This window comes from Terrapene carolina, unplaced genomic scaffold, assembly GCF_002925995.2.
Source record: "Terrapene carolina triunguis isolate 2854851 unplaced genomic scaffold, T_m_triunguis-2.0 Scaffold210, whole genome shotgun sequence".
Lineage (NCBI taxonomy): Eukaryota > Metazoa > Chordata > Testudines > Emydidae > Terrapene > Terrapene triunguis.
In genome coordinates, this window is record NW_020664561.1 from 39,664,408 (window position 1) to 39,675,540 (window position 11,133).

At 38.3% G+C, this 11,133-nt stretch overlaps 1 protein-coding gene across 1 annotated transcript in view; it reads left to right on the plus strand.

Moving 5' to 3' along the window:
- The window catches only part of LOC113407190 (collagen alpha-1(XXIV) chain-like), a 238,741-nt gene that overhangs the window by 97,624 nt on the left and 129,984 nt on the right, over positions 1-11,133 (plus strand). Inside the window, exons 18-19 of the mRNA XM_026655329.1 lie at positions 16-69; positions 1,695-1,748. Of these exons, the coding sequence (XP_026511114.1) occupies positions 16-69; positions 1,695-1,748 (108 nt within the window). The remainder of the gene's footprint in view (positions 1-15; positions 70-1,694; positions 1,749-11,133) is intronic.

The window sequence follows — 11,133 nt, forward strand, 5'->3', positions numbered from 1 at the left end:
TTTTTTTCCCTTAAGGGTTCTGTTGGTTTGCCAGGACCAGCAGGAATCAGAGGAAAGCCAGGGCCTCCTGTAGGTTTGAACACTTATTTTGTTTACTCTGGTTACATCAGTATGTGTCACGTGGGTTGATACTTGTTTGTATCATTCAGCCAATCCAAATGCTTTGGGGAACAATTCTGATCTCACTAGCATTGGTGTAAATTGGGAGTTAATGCTGTTGGAGTCAAGAGAGTTATATAACTGGTGTAACTGAGACCAGATTCTGGTCCATAGGAGGGCATTTTGCTGCTCAGTCATTAATCTGCTAGTTCAGATTTCCCATGAAGTGTAGAAGATCACTTGGGTATTTAGGGCTCACTTAATCATCACCATAATAATCACTTACCCCAAAATACAAATAAAGTAAGGCTTGAATTCAATCTTAGAAGTTCTGCTGGCTTATGATTAAGCCTGTGTGTTTGTCAATTGTTTTTTGACAACTCTGCCATAACACAGAGTTGCAGTGGCTGGTACTGGACAGCACTTAAAATGGTTTCAGCAGTAGAATAAAGGATATTTTGATTGTAATAATGCAACTGTTGGGTCTTGGAATTCTCCTTACCAAAAATTTAAGACTTTTGCTCTTTTTTCCCCATGACCAGACTGACTTTCTGTATAGTTCATAGTGGCAGACACAACCAGCCCACTTAATATGTCACTAGAACTTGTCAGCGGAGTTGGAGCTTTCCTATGCACAGTTTGAATCATGATGATGGTATTGCTATTTAGCACCCATAATGCAGTAGGCAATTTACAGAGCAATTAAAAAAAACCACCACTTTTCCTTACCTTGTCGAACTCATAATCTAGAGTCTTGGTCTTGCAAAAAACTTATGCACACATGCTTAACTTTATGCAGTGAGGGTAGTCCCATTAAATTTAAAGTTAAGCATGTGCTTATGCCCTTTGCTGAATAACTTAAAATAATCAGCTGTTTAATTACTTTGTTAAATTAAAGTATTGGAAGCAAACACATGCTTAACTTTGCAAACCTCAGTGACATTAAACACATTTATAGGATGAAGGCCCTAAATTTTAGACACACTGCATTCAGCAGCAGCAACAAACAGAGGGAAAGAAACGGGGGAAAGGAGATCAAGATTTAGAAAAATAAGGTCATGCAATTTTAAAAATTTGTGTGTAAATCTTGTATAGCCGAACCAAGATATGTAGTTGGACCAGATCCTGCTACCAATGGCAAAACTCCAATTGATTTTAATGGTGCAGGGTTGGTCAAATAAGCCTATTGAAAGTATCTATATGAGCTTAGTTTTGTAACCCTCATATTCCCTTTGTGTGTGTATAATACGCACACAGGTTTAAGAAATATTTTTTCATTATATGAATACTCACATACATATTTAATTTAGATATAATTCCTGCCACCACTCATTATTAAATATCTATAAATGACTTATGTTTTTATTATTGCAGCTGCAAGAGGGACTCATTAAAAATTCCAGTAATGGATAACTAGACTTAATTAAATAGAGAAAGAAGCTGTATAAAAATTAATCCTATTTAACTGAAAATCCAGCTAAACATTTTATTTGATATGTTGATGTTTTTAAGTGCTTTCAAAAATCTAATACAAATCTGCTTCTTGTAAAGCTTTAATTTGCTATCTAAGTTAGAATTTTTGGATTTTTTTTTAGGGAAAAATCGGAGATCCGGGACCCCAGGGACCATCTGGTCCTCCTGGGCCTGAGGTAAGAAATTGCTTGAAAAATGTAAATGAAACATTTAATGTTAATTGTGCTTTGAACACAAAACAAAAATTAGAAGGCAAACTTGCGGTTGGTCAGTTCAAAGGTTTAGTCTTAGGGTAAAAAGTGGTTTTCAATCATGTCCTTTTACAAATGGATTAGTTCAGGTTTCTTTATATGATAAGGTGCTATTGGACAATAATTTTAATACACAGGATTAACATACATTGTTCCTTGAATGCTGCTGGATGTGCACCATTCTAATGTGTAGCCATGATCAGTTCTCAGTTGATTCCAGTTGTGTATTGCAGCTAGGATGAAACACGTGCGATTCTTAAATCCATATTTCCATATATGAACTCTGCAGCATGTTTATGTTCAAAAATGTTCAAGACAGGCTGTATATTTATGTTTATCTCTTGGGGCAGAGCACATGTAGTTAAGAGGACTGCAAAGCATATACATTGGACAGTCTGGATATTGTATATTGTTAAAATTTTAACTTTGGCATAGCAGTTGATTTAGAACTGCTTCATGTTCTGGAAGTTTACATGGAATCCAGCTAAATCTTTGAGATGTTACATCTGGGTGTTTTTGGCATTTGCATCTTGAGTCACGACATGTAGACTGAATGTTTCAGACTACATAGGAAAGCCATGCCATTTTCTGGACAGAAGAAAGCAACAATCAGATTATTTTCTTAACCGGCTAACTTTTTCCAACAGATTTATTCAAAAATCTTTATAATCTTCAATATGTGTGTATATTTGTAAAATATGCCAACTTGCTAATGATGATAACGTTTATTAAATGATCATTGTCAACTTAAATAACACATTTACAATTGTAAACTGAAAGTGTATTTTAAGAACATTTTAACTTAGTTTTTCATAACAGTACAGAGGCTGTCTTTAAAAGTCAATATTTTCTTTCAGTTTTTACATAACTGCAGCATCTCAGATAGCACTATCTTCTAGCCCTAATATGAGACCTGATCCTGCAAACACTTGTGCATATTAGTAGCTTCATTCACATGAGCAGTCCCATTGAAGTAAGGGTCAAATATAGGAACCATGAAGGGATGGAGCACACTCAGTCACTCTGTGGAGGTGGCACATGAACAATCTGGTCAATGGTAGGAGCTGTAAGAGGCTCAAGCTTGCACAGTAAGGAGGGAATCCTCAGAGATTTTAGCTACTAAAAGTGATGAGCAAGCAATTTTTCGAAGAATTATAACTAGACTGAATTTGGGCAGATTTTCACAGGTCTGTCAAAATGCACTTCCCTGGCACAAGGTCCCCCCGCTACCAATTTCAGCTCCCTGCTTCAAAGCATTGTGGAGTGGGCTTTTCAAAGAAAAAGTCACCAGGACTTTTTAACATGGGCAAAGCAATGTATTTTTCACTAGCCTCATTCTCAGAAACAGCTGAACAGTTTTTGTTGAAATTAAAAAACAAACAAAAAAAACCCACCTTAGGCAGACATCTGGCATCTAGAATGTCAGCCTGGATAGCTAAAATTCAGCAAAGTTATAAACAGTTGAAAACGGGATCTTATAATGGGGATATCCGGCAACCTTAACAGATGGTAGTACCTGTTCTGCCTATAATATATTTAAAATTTTAAATTACTATTAGTGTTGTCCTTTTTAATTTTTAATGCAAAACCTAATATGGTAAAACACCTACTGGTATCATATTAGAGAATATCAATAGCACATTGTGTGTATCTGTGTTAAAAATAACTCTCTAAAAGTAGCAAAGATATAAGTAGAATTTCAATCATATATTATATGGGGACACAGTCTTCCTCACTTTAATAGTTTATGGGGAAATGATAAGGCTTTAACATTTGCTTCATCAGACCTTTCTATACCATTGGAATTATGTGTAAATAGATTCCTCAGAAGTTTGATTTTAGTTAAAATATCCTTACTGAAATTGTATAAAAGTCTGCATTTTATACTTGAAGGCTCTTTTACTTCTTTACAATGAGGTTATCCCTGAAAAGTAACTCTAAAAATTACATTGTGAGGTTCCATGTTGACCATCTCTCTCAATGACTCCAGGACAACTTGTTGAGTACTTGAGTTTACAAGAAAAAGTTGTTTTTCTAAATACCAGTCCTGCAAAGTGAGCTTAAAATCTGCAAGTTCAGTTAGATTCTTTCTGGTTCATGCTACATCGCCAGTAGTAAAGATTCTATAGACCAAATTCTGCCTTCAGTTACGCCCATGCAAGTCTTGTTTTCAGTGGAGTTGTGCAGATGTGAATACAGATCGAATCTGGCCCTGCATTTGGATTTTTTTTTTAAATCTGTAGATAAGCAAGGTAGAATAAAAACAACCTCCCATAGCTGTTTTGGTTTTGCAGTTTTAAGAGGATTTAAAAGTGGTACAAAGATTGTCCTTTAAGTACATAGAAATACAGAGGGACCAGATCTGTTGGGGTAGGAAGGTGCCATTTTTTACATAGTGATGTTCAAGGAAATCTCACCTGAAAGTGGGGGAAAATGCTAAATTAAGAGACTGCATATTGCAAGAAAATAATCCTTTTTGAACCTGATTGATGTTGTTTAAAGAAGGGAATTGGTTTGTTCAATATAATGTCATTAATAGAGTATGTAATGGATTTGAGTTCCTCTTGTGATAGTAATAGTTCTTTTGATGCAAAAGAATGCATACCTGCATGATATTGTATACCACGTCATGCTCTAGACGCATTGTTAATGGGATTAGTGTCCAAGCAAGCAAGTATTTCCTGTCTGAAAAAATTTAGCATTTTCTGTTGCTTGGGGGATCAGAGCCCTCAGAAGAAAATCTTTGTCTGTCTTGTTAGGTAAACAAAACTGTAGAATGACCAAGTGTTTGTCTTTGAGAATTTGACTGAACAAATACCACGTTTAACACTCCAAAGTTATGCATCCCTTAGCCTTTCTTATGCTGGTCAGGTTGACATGAGATAAAATGAGCTTTGTCTGTACTATGAACACTTATAAACATGGTCACCATATGGTGAAATATGAGATGCAAATAAGGGCGGGACAGCTGTATTCCACAATCTTTAGAGGAATGTGAATGCCAAAGGTTCTCTAGTAGAAGGCAAAAAAACAAAAACCCTGCTTCAAAATGAGAATTGTGTTTTATTTTCCCCTTCTTATTTTTGTTTTTAAAAGTGACCTGAATTCCCTCGCAAGTTGTTATTTTGACGTAACTAGACCGTAAACATACAGTATGGACAGTAGCAGTGCAGGTTTCCCTGCTATGCCCTGCCAATATATCTCAGGTAGCATTTCTGCTCAAAGCTTCAAAGAAAGCTAGCTGGCACGTTAAGGAGGAGCGCTTTCACTGCTTCCACTGCATTATTGGAGTGGTCAGACATGTCATGCCCCCTCCCCAAACAGTGTGTCTACACTGCACCTGGGAGGTGTGATTCCCAGTGCTAGCAGACAGATTCGTGCTCGCTCCTCTCAAGTTTGCGCACTCCAAATAGCAGTGTGGACATTGCAGCACAGGCGGTGGCATGAGCTAGCTGCCTGAGCTCAGACCCAAGGAGTTGGGTGGCCTTGGACGCAGGTAGCTAGCCCAAGCTGTCGCCCATGCAGCAACATCCATGCTGCTATTTTTAGCATACCATCTTGAGCAGAGCCAGCATGAATCAGTCTACCTGCCCTGAGAAACATACCTCCCAGCTGCAGTGTAGACATAGTCTCTAAGAGGTCCTATAAAGACTGGTTCCAGCCCACACTGGTCTCTGCTCTTATTCACAAGCAATGGTTGGTTGAGATTTCTGAACACATCTATCCTTAAACTCAAACCACAGCTGGGACAGATGTGAGATATAGCAGTTGGGTTGATACAGCCCCATAGGTGCTGGAACTAGATGTGCTGGGGTTGCGGCAGCACCCTCTGGCTTAAAGTAGTTTCCATCATATCCAGGGTTTATGGTTTGGTTCAATGGCTCTCAGCTTCCCCACTATACAAATTGTTCCAGCACCCCTGTACAGTCCCTGATTCTTCTCTCATGTAAACTGTTGTAAATCAGGCAATTCCTCCACTGAAGTCAATATTTATCCTGGTGTATGCAAGAGAATAGGCCCACTAGGCCTCACACACACACACACACACACACACACACAGATTTTTGCTTTTTATATGCAGTCCAGCCTCAAATAACTCACCAAATCTGTCTTTCCTCTCCAGCTGTGCAACAGAGTTACTTCAGATTAGAGTTTTAGTAACTCCTGATTGCTTTAGGGCCATGAGTGGGTGGCTTAAAGTTCCTGAGGATAAGAGACAAGTGTGGGGGGCGGGAATAGATGGTCTCATATTCATTCACTTTCTGGGTGGCTCCATGACCCTTGGCTAGGGAGTGCATTTTTTCAGTCTGGGGATTGAGCAGTATCAGACCAACCTTTCTTCTGGGTATGCTTCCACTGAACCAAGATCCACTGCAGGGTATTTGCTGCTAAGAGAGCAGAAGATATTTTTAGCAGGCCATTTTAGCAGGCCATTCAATGGCTCAAAAAAACTGAGTTTTTTTTAGCCATTGAAGAGCTGACATATTGTCCAGCCTTTTCATGTCTCTTAAAATGGTTCATGTAAAAGTGCCCTTTTCTAGACATTTATTTTATTCACAAAACTAATTGCAAGCCTTTGTATAGCAGTGTTTTAACACACAAAACGTATTTTTTGCATAATAGTTATAACAAGATTGAATAGGTGAGATGTCTTAACATGCATGAAATTAAAATGAATTTTAAGAGGTTTCCAAATGCATTCATAATATTTTATTTGTAGGTGAATCTTGTGCCATGCGCCTATTTTAGTTGATCCCCAAAATAGGCTCTTAAAGCAGAGTTTATTGTTTCCTTCAGATGTGGCTTAAGATCTGCTTCAAGTATTACAAATAGATTTCATCTGGAGCAACGGGAGCATTAATCATTATCTTCAGTAGACCTTTATTTCATTTTTGTATTATTTTGGTCTGAACTTGTTAACTTATTCTCTCAGGAAGGTACACATATGGGAGTCAGCTGCTATACGTTTTATCCTCAAGGCTATAGAATTACAAAGAAAAGGAGCACATCAGCATAATAGCAAACAGTAACAAAATCCAAATCTTTTGCAAGTGAATCACTGGCTGCTTTGAATTGTTAGCTCTAAAAGAGAGAAAGAGTTGTCTTCAATGCACGTTTCATCTCATCATATGATATTTTGAGGTTATGCAGACAATGAAGTTCAGTAGCTAAGAACAGTCCATCTCCTAATCTTCAAAATTCACAATTATAGAGTCAAATTGTGATGTCATTACTCAGTTTATATTCAGCCTTTACCCAGGCAAACTTTAATTTACTTCAATAGGAGTTTGCCTGAATAAACAGTGAATGAATACTGAAAAGGGGCCTTAGGATTTGGCCTTTAGAACCTAGTCCTGGGAACTTAAAATACACAAACTAGGGCTGGTCAAAAATTGAAATTTCTATCTCATAAGAAATTCCAATATTTGATATTTATTTTCATCCCAAATCAGAACAAAAGGTCAAAACTTTTGTAGTGGTTGGGTCTGTGTTTTTGTTTTTTATAAAATGGAAAGTTCTCCAAAATCACTGATTGTTAGTGTGAAAATGTTCTGTTTCTCTTTCTGTCTGCCTTGTGGAGTTGTTGTAATTCAGGTGTCTTATGTCCCCATTTTCCTCTATTTCACATGATGTACCATGGTTGTGAGATTCTTATGATGCATCTGGATGGTTGAACCTGAGAGGAGACCATGCTGCATCATAGGAGATGAGGTCAAGCCTCACCTAGCCAATAGCTTTTCAAGTATGGGAACATTACAACTTACAAAAGTTGCCATGATCTTGGAAATAAGTCTAAGTTGGCCCTTCCTGAAAGGGTCATTTTCTTCATAAGTGTGGAGGAAAATTATTTTGTCTTCTCTGTGGAAAGGAAGGCTTGGGAATTTTCCAGTATTTCTGCAAGGTAGGTAATTGATTGCCATCATCCAGCCTATGAAGTCTCTGAGATGAGAGCACATTTGTCTGAAAGCTCTTTTGTCCTATAATCAGAGAATATGCAATAGGGAGAGAATATGCCTCTATCTATTTAAGGTTGGCTGTTTTAAGCCTAGTGGAAGTCCATTAAAATTTGTTCAAGATCTTACTATAGATGGTGCACTTAAAGTTGCTAGTCTCCCATATTGTATTGTTGAACACAGTTTACCATTCCTCTTGGGATTTTTTCCATAGGGGGAAGTTGAGAGTAAGTCATAGCACTTTTCAAGACTGCCCAAAATGAGTTTAAAATTGGACACTTTTTAAGGGGGGAGGTCAGCAAGTGAACTTTTCTGACAGGGTTTCACCTGATGGTGTGATAGCTTTTACTGAAAATTAATCAAATTTAAGTTAATTTTATTTATATCAATATTAGAAATCCTATTTGGTGTATATAGCTTTTGGAAGCAGAAAAATTCTTAAGCTTTGTCTGTTACTAAGAAATTTGCCTGTTGATGACAATAGATGCAGTTGAATCAGTTATGAAAATGGTTTAACTGCACACACATACATGACCAAACTGTGTTCAGCTCCATTTCAGAAATCCTAGTTGAGCCCCTTGGGCTAAGGCCTTGTTTAGACTGAGAATTTTCCTATGCTAAGTACTATTGGTTTCCAGTGGAATGATTGCAACTTGCCTTGCATCCACACACAAGTGCTCCAAGTGGTTTCTAAGCAAGTTGCATACCACTTGAAACAGACAATGACCTTCCTACACCACAAAATAGAACCACTGATGTGTAGAGCAGAACTGACACTGAACATGGCTTAGTTGCAAGTGTAGACAAGGACAAATGATGCTCAGCTTCTTTTCAGCTGGCAGTTAATCAAAGTGCCTGCAGCAGACTCTATTGTCTTACTTGCTGTTTCCCCTACCTTTTTGTTTGTTCCTGGCAAGTTGCAATTATCTTATGTCTTGTTATTTGTACTGTATTAAGAATTCTTCTCCCACCTCCTCCAAAGTTGGGATTTTTTATAGGAAAAATTAATGTATTGCTGCTGCCTTTAAAAAAAATGTCACTGAACCTTGAGTGGATTTTTCCTGCACAGAGGAGGCCATTTTAAAAATATATATATATTACTTTCCTACTCAGCACACTACTGATAGGGCACACCGTTTTACAAATGGCAGAGAAGAAAGCTTGTGACTGTGGAAATACTGACATTTCTAAAATCATTTAGAGAAAAAATGAATTTCAAATTAAATCTTCCCTCTACAGACATAATTATAAACAACAAATAAACTCTGCTATTATTATCTGAGGATGCAAAATCATAACTCTGATTTCCACAATTAGAGTGGCCATAATTGTAAACAGATATCCTTTTTGGCAAATATGATTTGAATACCATAAGAAATTTGAGATTAGCTTGGCAAATCAATTTCAAGTGTTCTCAGAGATATTTTCCATAAATCACTAACTTGTTGCTTCATTCAAATGTACCTGTAAATATGTGATTACATTTAGTTGAGGTAACTTGCTGACTGAGAAGATGTAACAGGTGGGATTTTCAAAAACACTCGTCATTGGCCTAAATGCTTCCATTTAGGAGCTGAGTTGCGCCAACACTGAATACTTTTAGCAAATCTCACCCTAAATGTTCACCTAAATCAAAGCATTGTATCCAACTGAAAAAAATCATTTGTGAGGATACTCATTTGGCATTTGCAAAAATTTCAGTCTCATCAAGATTTGCTCCCTTTGTTGTCTTGCATTGCACCAGAACCCAGGCAGGTCTGATGGGACTACGGACTGCTGGTAGGAAATTGTGAGGACTGTAGTGCCCAAGGCTTTGGCCCCACAATGAGCTCCAATTGGGCCTGGAGCTCCATCGGCTCTCTGCTGGTGCAGGGTTCTGCCAGTGTGGAACTCATTGCAGGACTGGGGCCTGAATTTCAATTTTTTTCAGATTTGCTGCTTCCATATTAACCAGCCTTGCAGAAAAATGAACTGAGCTAACCAGCAGCAGTCCTCACAAACCCCTTCCATCTCAATGAGGTGTCAAGTTCAAAGTTTAGGGTGTCAACACATCAAGCTGGGGATGTAATTCCCAGATCAAGCAGACGTACCTGAGCTAGTGTGCTAAAAACAGAGCCATGGTGGCAAGAGGGGGTAGCCACGCTGAGTACATCAAGGATGGGGATGTACTCGGGGCGGCTAGTCCTTCCAGCCACTTGTGGTACTGCAGTTACACATTGTTAGAATGGTAGCTCGAGCAAAGCTAGCACAGGTATGACTGTTCCAGGTAGAAATGGCTCCCAGAGCTGGAAGTGTAGTCAGACCCTTAGATGGGCCCACAGAAATGACAACAGTCATCAATTTCTTTAGGTTTTTGCTTTTTAACGGTAATTTAAATGAAAAAAAAAACTGTTCTGATAAAATTAAGGCTACATGATGAAAGACAAAATCTGATAATGCAAAAGTAAATGTTCTCATAGTAATATTAAATCGTATATATTTTGCACTCACAATACTTTTAGTTATTTGGCTCTTGGCTGGGAATGGGTGATGTCATGGATCACTTGATGATTACCTGTTTGTTCATTCCCTCTGGGGCACCTGGCATTGGCCACTGTCGGAGGACAGGATGCTGGGCTAGATGGACCTTTGGTCTGACCCAGGATGACTGTTCTTATGTTCTTAAATATATACCTGAGTCATAAATACAGTATGTACAATGCATGCAAGTTAGTGTTACTATAAGTACCTTAATACATTCATATTATAATATTTATATATTGGACATGATTCTGCTCTCAGTTACTCCAGCATAAATCCAAAGTAAGTGTGTTGGCTTCAATGCAACTACTCTGGACAAATGCATAGTCTCCTTCGAGTGATTGTCCATATGCACGTTCCACTATTGGCGTGCATGCACCCCATGCGCTCAAGACCTGAGACTTTTTGGCCATCAGTATATGTGCAGTGTGCCTGCATCCTGATGTTTCTCATCATACATAAGAGTGGTGTGTGCCTACCACCATTAGTTCCTCTCAGCCACCTCCTGCTATCAAGACAGCACATCAGAGATCTGCTCCACAGACGACCACCCTGTACAACCCAGTCATAGTTGTGTACTTAGCCAGCCAGTTAGGACAGTTTGTTTGTTAATGTAGTTGATTTTTTTTTTTGCCCATTGGTGTAAAAAAAAAATACAAAAAGAACTTCATTTTTTCTATGATGGCTTCAATGAGGTCACTGGGCTTTAAGAACATCCCTTCGTGCGAAGGTGCTATGCCAGTGATGGACACCTGAAATGCCTCTACTCTCTTGGAGAGTCCCACATTCCTGGGAAGGGCGCCATTTGTAAGTCTTTTACTTCCAGAACACACACA